This window comes from Anguilla anguilla, chromosome 7, assembly GCF_013347855.1.
Source record: "Anguilla anguilla isolate fAngAng1 chromosome 7, fAngAng1.pri, whole genome shotgun sequence".
NCBI classification, from domain to species: Eukaryota; Metazoa; Chordata; class Actinopteri; order Anguilliformes; family Anguillidae; genus Anguilla; species Anguilla anguilla.
This window is the reverse complement of record NC_049207.1, coordinates 36,774,748-36,793,603: the sequence shown is the minus strand read 5'-3', so window position 1 is coordinate 36,793,603 and position 18,856 is coordinate 36,774,748. Positions and strand designations below refer to the sequence as shown.

Here is an 18,856-nt window from a genome sequence, read left to right as displayed (position 1 = left end):
ACCATGGACAGGGCTGCAGCAGAGGGAAGGTAGGTGGAATTTTCCACTCTGCCACACACCTGAAGCTGCTTGCGGGATTGGCTGCCGGCGCCCACCTGAAGCTGCTTGTACTAACGAGCAGGCAGGCTTATATAGAGCAGCACAACCCAAGGAAGGAGAGAGTTGCTGGGGCTGCCGTCGTAGCCACGCCGGACGACTCTACACCAGGAAGAGACTGGAAGCGGCCGTGGGCCAACTCGCTTGAAACAGAGGATCACCAGCCGGCAGCCGGAGCAAGGAACCGGAACCGGACCCGGATCGGGCTGACCACGCCCTGTCCCCCTTAACCTACTTCTTTTTTCGTTTCTCTCCAGAAGAGGCTGTGAAGACCTGGAGCGGAACCCTGATACCCCGACCGGGAAGACTTTTTAGTTGTTTTTGGCTCCCCCTACCTCTACCCCCACTCATTATAATTATTAAAGACCTTTTTTTTAAACACTACCTCTGCCTCACCGTGCTGGTTCTTCCGTCACTCAACCCCCCGTTGGCTGAGAGAGTTCACACATGGTGGAGGATGTGGGCATGCTAACTCCACGCTACGGGGTGACGGAACCAGACAGAAACCAGCTTTAAAAAAAAAAAAAAAAAAAAAAAATTTTTTTTTGTAAAATGGAGGAGGCCATTAAGGCTGTGCTGCAGACGCAGAAGACGCTGGAGGCAGCCATGGCGGCCCTGGTCACCCGCCCGTCAGAGAACAAACTGACGCCGCGGGATGTACTGACAAAAATGACTCCTGAGGATGACGTAGAAGCCTACCTCGAGTTGTTTGAACGTACCGCCCACCGAGAAGGCTGGGCCCGGGGAGACTGGGGGGGCATCTTGGCGCCGTTTCTGATCGGGGAGGCCCAGAAAGCCTGCCGGGACCTGACCGATGCAGAGGCCGCCAACTACAACCACCTCAAAGCAGCCATTCTGGCGCAGTATGGCTATAGCTTGCCGGCTAAAGCCCAGCGGTTCCACCAGTGGGCCTATAGCCCCAGCCAGCCAGCGAGAGCCCAAGTGACAGCCCTGAGCCGCATCACCCGGAGCTGGCTGGTGGAAGGAGATGGTCCCGCCCTATTGGATCGAGTGGTGCTGGACCGGTGCATCCGGGCCCTGCCCCCGGATGCGAAGAGGTATGTTGCCCAACAGGGCCCCCGAACACTAGAACTATTAATTGCCCTATTGGAGAATCACCAGGTCACGCAGGAGATGCTGCGGACCAGCCGACCCGACACGGTAAGAGGGACAGCCGGGGGATACAGGCTGGAGAAAGGCCCCGCCCGGAGAATGGCTGAACCCCTGGAGCCGCGACCGCTTGGGCGCCCTACAGCGCCCCCAAGGGGACCCCCGGAAAGACGCAGGTGCTATACCTGTGGAAGAGAAGGTCACCTTGCCCGGGATTGCCCCGACCGGGATGAGCCCATGCCCACCGCAGATACGTCGGAGCCCCCGGTGTTCCCGTGCCGATACATCACCACCTGCTGGGCACATGAGGGAGCCAGAGCCCCAACATTTCCGGTAACCATCGGCGGACGGGATACCGAGGCCCTACTTGACTCGGGCAGTATGGTGACCCTCATCCGGCCGGAGTTTGCGGGGGACTCCCGAGGTAAGGCAATTGCCGTGGCCTGTATTCACGGGGACACTAAGCAGTATTTCACGGCTGACATTATGATGACCACCCCCCGAGGCTCGGTGGCCGTCCGGGCAGGAGTCGTGGAGAACCTGCCCGTCCCTGTACTGGTGGGCCGGGACTGTGCTGTATTTGGTAGGTACTGGAAGGAGTCTCCAGCGAACCTCGAACCAGAGGGCAGGCGCAGACCCCAGAAGAGGCGACCCCAGCGCACCGAAGGGGGTACTCAACCGGCCTGGGCTGGCCTCTCGGGGGACAACCAGGCAGGACCGACGGATGCTGCGGGTGAGGGGAGGCCACAACCCGGCCGTACTAAGGAGACCACCGCCACCGCATCAGAGGCCGTAGCCGAGAACCCCGTCGGCCTGGAGGAGGTAGGCTCGGATGAGACCTTCACTGAGTTTGCACCACAGCCAGGGAGCCAGACCGGGGAGCAGGGTCGCTTTGGAACCGCGCAGCTGCAGGACCCCAACCTGACACAGGCCTGGAGGGACGTCCAGAAGATCGATGGGCAGTTACTACCGGGGGTAAGTGAAGCAACCTACCCATATTTTATGAGTGAGCAGGGGTTATTATATAGAGTATCCCAGGTCAAGGAAGAGATGGTTAACCAGCTGTTAGTTCCCAAGACTTACATTTCAAAGGTCCTGTACCTCGCCCACACCCACCTCCTGGGGGCCCACTTGGGATCGGAGAAGACATATGAACGCATAATCGCACGGTTCTACTGGCCCGGAGTGAAGAGGGCCGTCGAGGAGTACTGTCGCCACTGTGCTGAGTGCCAGCTCCACAGCCCCAAGGTGAAGTATAAAAACCCCCTGATCCCTCTACCCATCATAGAGGTCCCCTTCCACCGCATCGCCATGGACATCGTGGGCCCCCTTCCAAGGTCCAGCCGGGGGCACAAATATATCCTGGTCATCATGGACTACGCTACCCGGTTCCCAGAAGCTATTCCGTTGCGGACGGCCACCGGGAAAGCTGTAGCCCGAGAACTGTTCCTGCTGTTCAGCCGGGTGGGTATCGCGTCGGAGATACTCACCGACCAGGGGTCCTGCTTCATGTCCACCGTAATGAAGGCGATGTGCCACCTGCTGAAGGTGAAGCAGGTGAGGACTTCCGTCTATCACCCGCAGACCGACGGGTTGGTAGAGCGGTTTAACCATACCTTGAAACAGATGATGAGAAAAATGATCGAAATAGATGGTAAAGACTGGGACCAACTGTTACCATACCTCATGTTTGCCATTCGTGAAGTACCTCAGGCGTCTACAGGGTTTTCACCATTTGAGCTGCTGTATGGGCGGCGACCCCGAGGATTGTTGGACCTGGCCAAGGAAACATGGGAGCGCCAACCTTCGCGACACAGCACGGTCATCGAGCACGTGGAGCAGATGCACCGACGGATGGCCCAGATCTGGCCCATGGTCCGGGAAAACATGCAGCAGGCACAGCAGGCCCAGGCCCGGGTATACAATCGTGGAGCTCAGGTGAGAGAATTCCAGCCGGGCGATAAAGTGATGGTCTTAGTCCCCACCCACGAGTGTAAATTTTTGGCTAAATGGCACGGGCCATACGAAGTGGTTGAGAGAACCGGGCCTGTCAACTATAAAGTCAGCCAACCGGGACGCCGCCGTCACACCCAAATATACCACATAAACTTGTTAAAACGTTGGTATGAAACTGAACAACCGCCGGCACAGGCCCTATCTGCTCACGTCTCCCCGCAGGGCACCCCTGAGGTAACGATGGGAAAGCAGCTGACGGGCCACCAGCTCCAAGATCTCCGAGAACTTCTGGAACGGAATCGGGATGTGTTCTCGAAGCTCCCAGGCCGGACCTCCATCATAGCCCACCACATCACCACAGAACCCGGAAAGAAGGTTAGGCTGAGGCCGTACCGGATCCCTGAGGCCCAGCGTGATACCATCCGGGAAGAGGTCAGGCAAATGTTAGAGATGGGGATCATTGAAGAGTCCCGCAGCTCGTGGAGCAGCCCAATAGTCATTGTCCCCAAACCCGACGGGAGCCTGCGGTTTTGCAATGACTTCAGGAAGCTAAATGAGATCTCACGTTTTGACGCTTACCCCATGCCCAGGGTCGATGAGCTGATCGAGAGGCTGGGACCAGCTCGATTCCTCAGCACGTTGGATCTCACCCGTGGGTATTGGCAAGTTCCCCTTTCCCCCCAGGCCAAGGAGAAGACGGCCTTTGTGACGCCGGATGGTCTCTTCCAGTACCGGGTCCTACCGTTTGGGATCCACGGAGCCCCGGCAACCTTCCAGCGGCTCATGGATCAGATCCTCCGGCCTCATCAGGAGTATGCGGCGGCGTACCTGGACGACATCGTGGTCCACAGTGCAGATTGGAGAACCCACTTGGGCAGGCTAGAGGCGGTGCTGGGGGCCCTCCGGGAGGCCGGCCTGACGGCCAACGCAACCAAATGCCGCCTGGGATTGGAGGAGGCGGATTACTTGGGATACACCGTCGGAAGAGGGTGTGTGAAACCCCAATCCACCAAGGTGGAAGCCATCGCGACGTGGCCCAAGCCCCAGACGCAAAAGCAGGTGAGAACCTTCCTGGGCTTAGTTGGGTATTACCGTCAATTCATTCCAAATTTTGCCGCCATAGCAGCCCCCCTGCATGACTTGACTTCCAAGAGTCGAAGCAACCGAGTCGGCTGGACGGAGGAAGCTGACGGTGCCTTCGAAACCCTGCGACAAGCCCTCTGCAGCGAACCGGTTCTGGTGACTCCGGTCTTCGATCAGACCTTCGTACTCCAAACGGACGCTTCCATTGTGGGGATAGGAGCCGTTCTCTCACAGATCCGGGAGGGGGCCGAGCATCCGGTAACGTACATCAGCCGTAAGCTCTTAAAACATGAGCGTAACTATGCCACAGTTGAAAAAGAATGTTTAGCTGTCAAATGGGCGATGGACAAGTTGCGGTACTACTTACTGGGTAGGGAGTTTGTACTGATCACTGACCATGCCCCACTCAAATGGATGGCAGTGAATAAAAATAGTAACGCCCGTGTTACTAGGTGGTTTCTGGGGCTACAGTCTTTCCGATTCAGGGTGGAACATCGAGCCGGGAAGCTACACGGGAATGCTGATGCCCTGTCCAGACGGGAGGAATGCCTATGGACGGGCGCTCCAGGGAATGGCATGGAGCTGAGGGAAGGGGTATGTGGCGCCCCGATCCCTTATCGGTGCTCCCCACGAGACCACCAGGACGGCCGAGCCCATCGACACCGGCGGCCGCTGGGAAAAGGGGTGAGTGGGCGGTACCTAGCAAACCCCTGTCTAGAGACGTTCAGGACCCTGGACAGCCCCCGGCAGACCAACTGAGGCGACAACCGGCAGCACCATGGACAGGGCTGCAGCAGAGGGAAGGTAGGTGGAATTTTCCACTCTGCCACACACCTGAAGCTGCTTGCGGGATTGGCTGCCGGCGCCCACCTGAAGCTGCTTGTACTAACGAGCAGGCAGGCTTATATAGAGCAGCACAACCCAAGGAAGGAGAGAGTTGCTGGGGCTGCCGTCGTAGCCACGCCGGACGACTCTACACCAGGAAGAGACTGGAAGCGGCCGTGGGCCAACTCGCTTGAAACAGAGGATCACCAGCCGGCAGCCGGAGCAAGGAACCGGAACCGGACCCGGATCGGGCTGACCACGCCCTGTCCCCCTTAACCTACTTCTTTTTTCGTTTCTCTCCAGAAGAGGCTGTGAAGACCTGGAGCGGAACCCTGATACCCCGACCGGGAAGACTTTTTAGTTGTTTTTGGCTCCCCCTACCTCTACCCCCACTCATTATAATTATTAAAGACCTTTTTTTTAAACACTACCTCTGCCTCACCGTGCTGGTTCTTCCGTCACTCAACCCCCCGTTGGCTGAGAGAGTTCACAACGTGATAGTAACAAACTTTGCCAATGCAATTGGCGCAGGGCCATTGTGGTGGTGACATGATCTGGTCCATTTTAGGTTTTGCTTGCAATATGAATGAATGAATGAATGAATGAATCATTGCATTTACATAGCACTTTTCCGAACACTCAAAGTTCTTTACAGTGATGAGTGGGAACTCCCCTCACCCACGACCAATGTGTAGCACCCATCTGGATTATGCACAGCAGCCATTTTACGCCAGAACACTCACCACACATTAGTGAAGGTGGAGAATGAGAGAACTTTTTTTTTTAGCCAGTTAAATCAGGGGATGATTAGGTGGCAAGTTGGAGAGAGCCAGATTGGAAATTTAGCCAAGACACCAGGGAACCCCCTACTCTTTGCGACAAGTGTCTTGGGATCTTTAATGACCACAGTGAGTCAGGACCTCAGTTTAACATCTCATCCGAAAGACGGCATGTCCCACAGTACAGTGTCCCTGTCACTTCACTGGGGCATTGGGGTTTATTTTACCAGAGGGAAGAATGCCCCCTGCTGGCCCACCCACACCACTTCTAGTGGTGCAATATCCGATGGACAATGGTGTTTTAAATCTAAACTAGTATTTTTTTTTAATCCAGAAATTATGCTGGTCTAACAATTTTATGTCAATGCAGCTAGCCTACAATTGTAGCTACTTGATTTTAGAAATAGAAACTACACTCATGGTACTGGAAAACGCAGGCCAGTTAAGCTAGTAGCTCTGCTCAACAATAGATATAGAACTAGATATAGACCCAAAAAATAAATAGTTGGATCTACTAAATAACTATAATTGTTGGATTTGCTTAATAAAATTATAGACATGTTGCATACAATTAAGTATATGTGATGTCTTCAACTTAATTGGTTTGTAGTTAGTAGTTAGCAGCCACTGTCCGACTCCAACGATTTTTAAATATTTTTTTGGTTACACTATCACCCCACAACCCTTCCACGTTCTGCTGGATATTGAAAAAAGTAAATAGCCAAAAAAGTCTGGGCAGCCCTGGTTTAGAGTAACCAATTATTAACTCAAACACTCTTTTGAACTGTATGTCATCATCATTTTGTAGTAAATTTTCAAGCATCATTGCACAAATAGCCCTTTTCCAGTTTTCCAACACAGCCATAAATGAATGCAACTGGGAAGTTTATACAAAGTAACTAAACTGTAATAAAACAATACTAAATAAAAACACATTTTTAAGAAAACAATGTGAAATGTTTATATTGCATGCGACTACTTTTATTATTCTTTTTTTCAATCACGCTGTGTAACATGCAATTTCAGTTCTATGCAACTTTTTCACATGCGACTAGTTGCACAAAATCGTAAAAGACTAAAAAAACACTAAAAAACACTTTGGACAATGCAAAATCCAAAAATTTAATTCAACATTAAACTGTGCTGTATCACAGATGTTGGCACAAAGCTGGTAGGAGATGCGCCAGCGTGTCAGCTGGTCCAAGGTCACGGTCCAAGGATATTGGAGGAAAAGTCTGTACTTGTTCCAGCTGTTGAAGGGAAATAAATCAGCTTGGTTTATTTTGCAGATGGTGGCAGGCCTACTCAGGCATGTCTTGGTGATCAAGCGAGATTATACACAAACATTTGATTGGTCATGGTATTGGAGCTGTCAGTCAAACACTGATAGATAAACCATTGATTACTGCTTTAATGTTTAAACATGTTAAATCTGGCTCCCCATTTCCTCCTAAAGGGGGGTGTTCCTACCCCAAGCTAGTGCCTAATAGATTATTGCAGGGTCACAAGACAAAGGAGAAAGGCACTTAATTATGCCTTGGTCAACCAGAAAAGTTAATGGTGAACTCAGCGGAGGGTCAGTCTCGTGGTAAGGAAGCCGGAGGCCACAAACGTTCCTGTGTATAGTTACATTGTTACAGCGCTCTCCCTGTTTTGAAGGATAGGGACCTCAGCCTTCTTCCTGATGGCAAGATCTCAAACAGATGATAAGATCAGGAGAAGGACCATTATGCATTCTCCTTTTTGTCTGCTGCTCATGAAGTTGTTGGTTCTCTATTGTCTCTCTTGATCTTATCACTCAGTAATGTCACCCTCTCCAGCTTTTTTTGTCTGATGTTATTTAGAGCGATAAACCAAGCTGTTAGGCTGAAGGTCAGTGCTGATTCAATGAAGCAGGTGTAAAATGCTTGACTGACTAATATTCAGTTTCCTTAGTATGTGGAGGAAGAACAGTCTTAAATGACATTTGGCATGCACTCTGACAATTGGCTCTTAAGGTCAGTTTGTTTTCTGTAACGGTACCCAGGTATTTAAACTCCCCAGCTCTTTCTGTTGTTTTCGTGCTAATGGCTAGGGGTGTCGGGGACCAATGTTCTTCTAGTTCATGACCATTTCCTTTGTCTTTTCCAGATTAAAGTCTACGAAAATTTGTATCACACCATTGTTGGAACTGGTTGATATTAGTTAGGTGAACTTCCTCTGAACAAGTGACTAAGAAAATTCATCAGAGTGCACATATTGTCAGACGTCAAAATCAAGGGGAAAAAACTCCTACATTCAGTCTATTGTCAGAAAGTGTATTAAACAAGCTAATAGTGTGGAAGTGTAAACATTTCTGCAAACATTTCTGTCCATGTAAGACTACTGCCAGTGCAACACGTGGGCAGAACTGTGAAGTCTTGTCACTGTTACAGTCTGGTGACAAAATTAGTTTAACCTGGATCAGCATACCTCATCCAAGAGGAAAACATGACATTCAGGGGTTGGAAAATTATAAATGATATGACTTCTGTGCCAACAAGTTTATTTTCTTAGCCCAATGTTTGGTAGCCCACGTATAAATACCAGCATGTATGTTTCTAATTATATCTGTCTATCTATATCTATATTTGAATAAAATAAGCTTTTCAGTGGTGCCAAAAATTTAAGAAGAGAAAGAGGAAAAACTGTCAATTGTGCATATGTATTTGATTAATTACAAATTCACAGTATGTTTTAATCAAGATAGCTAAGATAATCTGAAAAATTCAGTCCAATGTGTCCATACGGATGTTTTTAATGTTATGAAATTATTTTTTTTTAAGCATCTCTTTTCACATGCTTTTGTCTCTTGGAATAATTTGAATGGATCTTTGTACTGCACATTGTGGAGATCACACAAATACTATGAGACCCTGTTAAATCCACCATATTCATTTTTTGTTGATAAATGTAAATGGAATTAGATTAATCTGATTTTAGTCAGAATTAGGGGACATTATTGAGTGGTACCCCTAACAAGGGTAGAAGAACCTTTGTGCCTGTGACTTTGGGGCAGACAGACCAGCAGGATATGCAGACCTCCCCATGTTCAGACTCCAAGATAACTATTTTACTCCAAGATAAACTAACATTGATTGAAAAAACCCTGGGCCTGGTTTACTAAGACCTTTATCATGTGCAAAACATTTTAGCACTCACAAAGCAAATAACGCAACCAGTGATTGGTGCAAAATAATTACCATGACCAATCATTGGTCATGTTATTGGTTTTGCATTCACTGAACGATTTTGCACATGCTAAAAGCCTTAGTAATCCAGGTCCCGTGTGTCTCCCTGATACTTGCACAATTTATTTTGCTTTCAAGCTGTCACTTATGACACTTTAATTTAGGAAATACAATTTGTTATAAATATTGATGGGCTCTACACATTTGCAAACAAAAACAAATTAAAAAGTATACAGATACTTAAATATAAATAGAAATAAATATACATTGTTTGCATGAGTGTAACCACTGTGCTTTGGCAACAAAAGCACCTTAATCTGCCTAGAAAAGCCATCCATCCAAGCTCAGCTACCGAACAAGAAGCAAAGTGGTGTGGGGAGCCACTATGAGACACACAATTACTTTAAAAGAGCTGTAGAGTTCAGTCCTGACCTGTACGGCGGAGTGGCACGAAAGAAGCCAATACAACAAAAACAAAACAAAAAAAGCATCTTACAGCCTGCTGGGAGTTTGCAAGAAAGCAACAAGAGTGATAAATGCGGCGTAAATGTGGGAAAAGGTTTTCTGGTCAGAGTAGGCTAAAATGGAGCTTTTTGTTCACAAGTAACTGGCAGAAACCTAGCACTGCACGTGTCTGCCTTAATGCCATCCCTACAGTGAAAAATGTGACTCATGGAGAAAAAGGTATAATAACATACACTCACTGGCCACTTTATTAGGTACACCTGTTCAACTGCTCGTTAACGGAGATATCTGATCAGCCAACCACGTGGCACCAACTCAATGCATTTAGGCATATAGACATGGTCAAGACGATCTGCTGAAGTTCAAACCAAGCATCAGAATGGGGAAAAAAGGTGAATTAAGTGACTTTGAACGTGGCATGGTTGTTGGTGCCATACAGGCTGGTTTGAGTATTTCAGAAACGGCTGATCTGCTGGGATTTTCACGCACAACCATCTCTAGGGTTTACAGAGAATGGTCCGAATAAGAGAAAATATCCAGTGAGTGGCAGTTCTCTGGGTGAAAATGCCTTGTTGATGGCAGAGGTCAGAGGAGAATGGCCAGACTGGCTCGAGCTGATAGAAAGGCAACAGTAACTCAAATGACCGCTCGTTACAACTGAGGTATGCAAAAGAGCATCTCTGAACGCACAACACGTCGAACCGTGAAGCAGATGGGCTACAGCAGTAGAAGGCCACACCGGGTGCCACTCCTGTCAGCTAAAAACAGGAAACTGAGGCTACAATTCGCACAGGCTCACAAAAAATTGGACAATAGATGATTGGGAAAACATTGCCTGGTCGGATGAGTCTCGATTTCTGCTGTGACATTCAGATGGTACGGTCAGAATTTGGCGTAAAGAACATGAAAGCATGGATCCATCCTGCCTTGTATCAACGGTTCAGGCTGGTGGTGGTGGTGTTATTGGGTTGGGGGATATTTTCTTGGCACACTTTGGGCCCCTTAATACCAATTGAGCATTGTTTATACGCCACAGCCTACCTGAGTATTGTTGCTGACCATGTCCATCCCTTTATGACCACAGTGTACTAATCTTCTAATGGCTACTTCCAGCAGGATAACGCACCATTACATTATATTACATTTATTTGGCAGACGCTTTTATCCAAAGTGACGTACAAAAAGTGCATTTCATGGTCATAGACAACTGCTAAACACAGGTTCAGTAAGGTACAATACTTATTTTGTACAGCTATTTCTAGCCAAGAACACAGTTCAAACTGAACACTACTCTGACCTAACCTCTGCAAAGCCAACTAGGCAGAAGAATAAGCTACAGTATTAGGATAAATACAAATTACCAAAAAGTGCTGGGATGGGGCAACATGTAACAAGTGTCATGAAAAGGGGGGGGGGGTTTGTTTTTTTTTGTTTTTTTAAAGAGGGAAATATACAGCGTGGTGGTGGTTAGTCTAGGTATAGTCTGAAGAGATGAGCACCATGTCACAAAGCTCAAATCATCTCAAACTGGTTTCTTGAACATGACAATGAGTTCACTGTACTCAAATGGCCTCCACAGTCACCAGACCTCAATCCAATAGAACACCTTTGAGATGTGGTGGAATGAGAGATTCGCATCATGGATGTGCAGCCGACAAATCTGCAGCAACTGCTTGATGCTATCATGTCAATATGGACCAAAATCTCTGAGGAATGTTTCCAGCACCTTGAATCTATGCCACGAAGAATTAAGGCAGTTCTGAAGGTACTAGCAAGGTGTACCTAATAAAGTGGCCGGTGAGTATATATTTAAAAAATTAAAAATGGAATGTATCATTTGTGATTCAGCAAAAAAAAATTGGAAAATTGTGCATAGGTTTGAATATTTCTGCAAGGCACTGTTACATGCATAAGTTATATATTTTGTGTGCAAAAAGTGAAATGGATCACCTTAAATGAAGACTATTATCCAGTATGCAGGTTGTTTGAAAGGCACTGCACACACACTCAGAGAGACCAAGAGACATCAAGATCTGACTTTACAAAGGCTTCGTCTACAGAGTTTATGTTTCTGTCCCTACGAGTTTCTCCCTGAACTAGGCTAGCTAAGCTGAGTGAGTGTGTGTGTGTGTGTGTGTGTGCACATGCATTTGTGTGTCTATTTATGTGTGGGCATTTGCAAGTATTTGACACGTGTGTGAGTGTGTGTATGTGTGTGTGTGTGTGTGTGTGTGTGGTGTGTGTGTGTCTGTGGCTATGTGTGTATGCATGCTTGTGCATCTCTGTTTGTTTATGTGTGGGCATATGCATCTATTGACACACGTGGGTGTGTGTTTGTGTCTGTTCGTATCTTTCTCCCTCTCTCCCTGCACCCCCTCATTCTATCTTTCTCGCCTTGCTCTATCTCTCTCTTTCTGTGTGGCACAGTGCCCAGATGCATGCCTTCATTATGCATCCATCATGCCTTGGCACACAGAACAATGACCCACAGCGCTGTGGTGGCCATCTTCTCCCTGCCCTCCCGGACGAGGACAGACTTTTGGTGGCAGAATGGCGCTTTGTTTTACTGGCCTCAAGAGCCCCCTTTCTTCTCAGCCAAATCCCATTCACTGCCACCCCAAATTCACCCTGACAAAGAAGGCTGGAGTGTCGGTAAAATGGGGTATTTTTTGAAAGATTGTCTTTTCAGCTGACATACTCTCATAGTCATTATAATGAATCACTGCTCTGTCCGTCAGCGGAGTGATATTAATATTAATGACTGGCCAGGACCTCACCTCTCAAGCAGTTATTCCTACAGAGATGGACTGACAGGTTGTATTTCAAATGTAGATTTATTGCTTGTATTTTTTACTGGTTGAGATGAAAATTTGAGATTGTGGTGGTTCAGCTCATACAAGAATAAAAATAGAAACCACTTCAAATGATCAGCTATTTTCTAACTTCAAAACCTTCAGTCTTATCCCTGTTTGTTTGTTCAATCAATCAGTGAGTCAGTAAATAATTTTGAGCTGTCATAAAGTGTCATGGAAGTGTGTAAGTTGGTTGTTCAAATACAAAAATGAATACTTAATTTCCTTAACCCCTGAACCTCATGCAATGATGTATGCTTTCTGGGGGTTAAACAGGATAACCAGGTGTCTATCACTAGCCCTTTTCACCACTTGACGCTGTGGTTTGTGTGTTTATGCTCTTGGAACACAAGACATCTGTAGTGGTGACACCCACCAGTATACCAGTTTAGCCATTAGCTCCCACAGTCCTTCTGTGATGCAGGGTGACAGTGAGCTTGGTGGAAGTGTCACCAATGAGGGCACCTTTCGCATTGGAGTTGACACTGTCATATATCACCTGTTTAAAATGTCATAAGGGGTGTTGTTAGCTGAGCTCTCTCATCCTATTACAGACTCAATTTAGCAAGCCTCATTTACAAGTAAAATGAATTTGATGTTGCAGCTCAACCAGCTATGCTGTCTGATCACATTTTACCATAGACTTAAAGAGGTTGTTGCATTTTATCCTCAGCGTACATGCGGATACTCTGATCAGAAGGCAAGTTTTTGGAAGTGAATAAAATTGTGTCCTCCTTGGTCAGAGCTTGAGGCTGACTCAATCTTTGATCAACTGACTCATGTCACGACTTTCTGCAGTAATTTATTTTGACCACTGAATGCCACAGCTGTTAAGAGTGCCCATTGTGTCAATGTTTTTTCTTTAGAATGTACATGAAGATTCCCTTCCACCAATTCACAGCCCTGCACGAAAAAGCCTACATGTAAAGTTATTTGTATCTTAATTTCCCCTGTGTCTGTTATAGTATTTGACGTATTATGGTTTCATTGGTGCAAGAAGGGAGGGGGCTCGGTTGACTGCAATTCGTTTCCGAATTATGTGAGATAGGGCAGAGCTGTATGCATCATTCTGGCCGTTGACAGGCCGTGCTTGTCTGATCCCTGGATGCCTGCCTGCCACCCTCGCCACCCACCCCCCCACCCCTCAACCCAAGTCTCTACTGTCTGTTCAAGTTTAGATAAGGCCCCCAGAGGGCTTCCTGGAGTGCAGAGAGGTCCTGATTAGTGACACTCCTCTTTGGACAGCTTTTTGAATAGCCTTGTATCTCTTCATTGATTTATATTTACGGGCGAGACCGAGGTGAGACAGGCCTTCAGCCTCTGACAGCTCTCCACCTCCACCTTTCCCCGACACCATGAGAGGAGGGGTGGCGGAGAGGAGGTGGATGTGGAGGGGAAAGACTCTCTTTAGTCAGGAGCGAAGGGCTTAAGGTTGAGAGATTCATGTGTGATGGCGTTCAGCGTTATTGATGATGCATCTCAGACAGTGCGGCCCCGCCCTTGGCACACCGCCGTCTCTGAAGGAAAGTGGCTTTTTATGGTCGTGGCACTGAGAACCCGCCTGATATCTGATGACTCCCTTCAGGATTTCGGGAACCTTGCTTTCACACATCCTAATAACTGGAACAGAAATAAAAGGATTGGAAGCAGCTTTATGATAAATGGGATATCAAATGGGAGGCTTGACGCCATTGGCTCTTGAAGCAGTGTTAAATGTTCCTTTTTTCTTGCTCATTCTTTGAACTGTGAGTATAGTTCAAAGAACAGAAAAAAGCCCTTTGACTAAAAAAAAAAAACAAAAAAAAAAAAAAAGGAGAACGAAAACACAAATAAAATGGGCAAAAGTATGCAGTATGTCCACTAGTTTAAAAAAATATATATTCTCATCTTCTCAGAAGGTTTAAATATTTTACTGTGGTTTACGGTTTTGTTTTAATATTGAATATTAAAACTTAGACGTGCTGGTTCTTGTTTCATATTTATTAAATATAACAGAAATATTAATATGCAACTATAAAAATTATTTTGTATGTGTTTGACTGTTCTGTATTTTCCTATATTTAATAAAGCCTAAATATTTTCATATCTTTCTAGCAGTTAATATTTTACAGTAATATTTGCTGTAATATTTTACAGTAATATTTGCTGCTTTCACATTACAACTACTTCTACAAACAGTTATCAAGGAATATGGGTTTTCCATTTAGATGCATAAGAGTAGCATTTCCTGAAATGTTAACATTGGATTCTGTGGATACGGTTAGGCAAATACTGCCATTGACCTTCATTCTCTTTGGGTACACCTGTTTTATGAAAACTAAGTAAAGAAGTGGAAGGGAAGAGCGGTTCTTCTTGGGCTGTTATTTAGAAACTCCAAATTGTTATGCTACGCTAAACCTGAAAATACTGCCCCGTCTGATAAGACAGACAATCACTTGTGTTTAGGATGTTGTGTTCAGCTGTCATAGCATACTCTCCTTTTCTCAACACATGGATGAATTTCTAATTAATTGCTCTCCGACTTTCCACAATTTACTCCATGGAATGAAATACATTGCTGCCACATGTATCTGCTGTTCTGTTTTAATTAAAGAAGAAAATGGGCCAACTATTTTTAATTTACAGTCTAGGCATTCAAAAGTTAGTCTATGTGTCTTACCATTCGCCCAATCACAATCCTTGGTTTTATTCTTGACAATCCAGTGAATTTAATTGCATGGCATTGACCAGAACAGGAAAACATGCACCCCATCACAATCTGTGGGATCATTAATGGCAAACTGTGAGAGCTGTCAACACAAACTGCGTGCTCGGAAGCTGTGACTGAAACGGGCGCGGCATTGCCCGATAGCTGTCAGCCCCCCAAACGATGCCAGACGACTGGCTGGAAAACAGCACTGCTGCCGAATGTGCGGCTGAATAAAAATCAGTCATATGGTTACAGCAGTAAGAACACTACAGGCTGCAGGGTGGCTCAGGCCCCCAGAGAGTGCTATAACTGCTTGCCCCTGGCGTCCTGGAAACTGTGTGAATTGGTGTTCACACAGAATTGTGTAAATTCTGTGATCAGTAAGGTGGCTCCAAGCCCACGTACTGCAGAGACAGATGTCTTTTGGGTATCCAGGGACTTGTTCCTGGTGTATTCTGACTGACTTTGCTTGTTTTCACTTGTAGACAAAGTTTTGGATGTTTTCAGGAACCTCCATCCTTTATGACCTCATCTGGAAAGGCTGTGTCTTGCATTTCCATTGAAAGGGGGTAACACTCTGCTCTCTGCCAGACAAGGCTTACATCAAATTTACATCATGTTGATTGTTGTTGGTCTTTCCCCATTTTGCCAGCAATTCCCAAACATAAAAACCAGCAATGTTTTATATGCCATTAAATGTGTATGAGTCACACTCACTAGTGAACTACTACCCTTAAAAATAGCACTACAAGGATGTCTAAGCCATCAGTTTTGCCCCCTGTGATGGAGGTATTATGTACAACCCTTTTTTATGTGCAAATCGTATATTTATGACTGTTCTGGACACACGAAAAGCTAGCAACCATCTAATGCAAATTTTATGTAAGCCACTTTTTTGTTAAATAAGAAAATCTAAATTATCAGTTTTAATCCCATTTCAAGGGGACACTATGTATGCTGTATGTATATGAGTCCTCCTTGTTGGTCATTCTTGTTTCAATCATTGTTGCCACAGATCAGATTAATGCTAGATTTTTATTCAGTACAATTGATTGTCTTGTAAACTCTGCATCTACTGTTGTTTCTGCTTCATCCTCTGCTGATTCTTGTTTCAAATGTTTTTATCCTTTTCCGTTGATATGATTGCAAATATCAGATATAAGATCACTCATCCTGCTCCTCCAGTTGATATACTGTGCCCTCATTTGAATTTACGGAGCCATTATATGCCGATAGCTGGTGAGAACAGCTGATGGGGTGATTTTGACAGCTTTTAATCGCTGCTAATACTCGGGGATGAGAAAGATCAAACTGTGATCTGACTGGCCACGGGGGGCTCTTGATAATCCATGGTATGCCTGCAGGATGGTGCTGTGGCACTGGTCCCGTGTTTCGCCTACGCTACTATGGACCTGCACTTGTTGTTTGTACCTTGGCAGTATCTTTCCCAGCTTAACACACTTGAAAGCCAGCTTAACACAGTTGCAATCCCTCATTATCAAAACCACTGAGTCTAGATATGAACCCTCCAGTTCAATGCAATGTGGGTGGCTAGCTTTTGAGCTGTAGCCAAAGCAAGTGGTGAGGAGGTATGTAGAATAGCAGAGGTGTCCTAAAATAGCGGAGGTGAATTCCCTCAGTAGATAAAAGCATCTGCATCTGATTGTGAGAGTCTCAGCTTCAGGCAAGCAAGACTTTGATAAAAGAGTCAGTACTCCATTGGTTCAGAATGTAGAAGCAGACAGCACCTCCTAGTTGTTTCAATGAGTCCTCTGTCCAGTAAGCTCTGCTACTATAGCAGTAAGTCCAGTACCCTGACATCTAGCCAGGTCTCGGTGAAGCATAACACAGGACAATCAGCAAAGTCCCTGTTGGAATAAAGGATGAGGGCTACCAGCCTTACCAGAACAACTGCTTTGCCCTCGTCCTAGGCTGATTCTGATTCTGACAGTTGTATGAGCAAGTTGTTTTGCTGATGTTAGCATTAGCATCCACCGGGGTCCCAATCACAAAGTTGCTCAATCAAATAACAGCTTAGGTTGTACGTTTTGCATGGTATCTTGAAATTGCAAAACGTTTAGTCCTTCCATACTTTAACAAACAGTCCACATAATCCACTTGCAGGTGCAAGAAAACTGATCGGCCGAGCAGCACCATGTTTCCATAGAGTGGCACCATGAGATGACATACAGTCCATTTTATATTATGTTGTCTTTTCTGATATACAGTATGTTTCTTCACACTCGGTAGTTGTCTAGTAGAATTTAAGGACAGTTGTAAAATCACTTCACTACCGGCTCCTGCTTCGCAGCATTGCTATCGTCATAAAATTTTGTACATTTCCACATTTTCTAATCTTCCCCAACCAGTAAAGATCTTGAAATCTTTATCTGAACAAGCTCTGACAGTGTGTAGTGTGTAAATGGCCTTTCTAGTGGAGATGCTTGGTGAAATGTCTTGGGGTGGTCGGACAAGAGAAGCTGGGGTCTGCCAAGGGTTGTTCTCCTGGGGGTGTAGCAGTATGGTGTGCTGTCACACAAGGCATGACCTGGCTATACGAGAGATGGCCTTTGCCAGATCATAACCTACTCTGCCCCAGTGATGTCCTAAATATATTCTGTTTATTTTGTATTACGTTGATAAGAAACATTCTGTTTCCAAGATTTAATATTTGTTAAATCAAGCAACAGTTATTTCTGCATAAATAATACATCGCTAAATCAAAGGAAATATGTCTGCAGGGTCTGTACCCTCCTTGAAAATGCTAAAAAATATTTTTCTCTTATAAAGTTGTGGAAAAATCATGAGAAATATTCAGATATCCTTGAAAAGTTGAAAGAACTTTTTCAAAAGCTACAAATGAGCAGAAAAATGCATCCATCTACTAAAGGCCATAGGTGAGTCGAGTATCTATGGGCTTACCGCCACGGTCGATATAGCTGATGCCAAATACTAGAAGTACATTTTTGTTTCCTGTGTTGTTTGTACCTTTCTCCTGCGAAAGTCCAATGGCTTTAAATAAACAGGCCTAGTGCTAATTAAATATATAATGTAATTAAAATGTCCCTCAGCTGGGCTGTGTCATTTGTACAGATATTGGGTGGGATTTGAAACAACACATTTAGCGTGAACTTACAGTGAGCGGCAACACATCTGGGACAAAATTATTGATTTTGCTCTGTACTCCACAGTGTTATATTTGCAATCTAACAATGCATGTGTGGATAAACTGCAGATTCTCAGCTTTTATTAAAGGGTATTATTAAGTGGAAATAACATCATTTTTAGTTAAATGGTTAAATAGTTAAATGGATTTTTTGTGAGCTTATACACGCCTCTTGGTTCTGTTTTGATGAAGTCTCTGGGCTTCTGAGAGAATGGTGAATGAAACAATGTAACTGTTTTTCCATATTCTGTGTTGCAGTGGTCTGATTGTGCCAGAGCATGATGCTAACGAGACGGCCCCAGAGGTGGCGTCCACATCCGGCTACGCCCTACTGCACTTCTTCAGCGACGCAGCCTACAACCTCACTGGCTTCAACATATCATACAGGTACACAGCAGGCGCCTCAGTCCTTAATAACCCCAGTCGTATAACAGTCCCTCTGATGCCCCAGTCACTAACACATTCAATGCAATTTTACCCCACACTTCAACATGTCATATAAGCATATGGCTGGCTGGGGCAGAAGGCTAATGGCTAATTCTGTTTATAGATCTGATTGAATCAATCAGCAGTCATGCTCCATTTAATATCCCAATTCAATAACTCCTGCATGCACAAACCAGGGC

General features: G+C 45.8%; 1 protein-coding gene across 3 annotated transcripts in view; it reads left to right on the top strand.

Annotated features, from left to right (window-relative positions):
• The window catches only part of LOC118231949 (attractin-like), a 199,663-nt gene that overhangs the window by 43,863 nt on the left and 136,944 nt on the right, over positions 1–18,856 (top strand). For all 3 annotated transcript variants that reach the window (XR_004766180.1, XM_035426369.1, XM_035426368.1), the window contains exon 4: positions 18,489–18,617. Coding sequence is in view for 2 of the 3 variants with exons in the window: in XM_035426369.1 (XP_035282260.1) it covers positions 18,489–18,617 (129 nt within the window). In the remaining variant the exon portion in view is untranslated. The remainder of the gene's footprint in view (positions 1–18,488; positions 18,618–18,856) is intronic.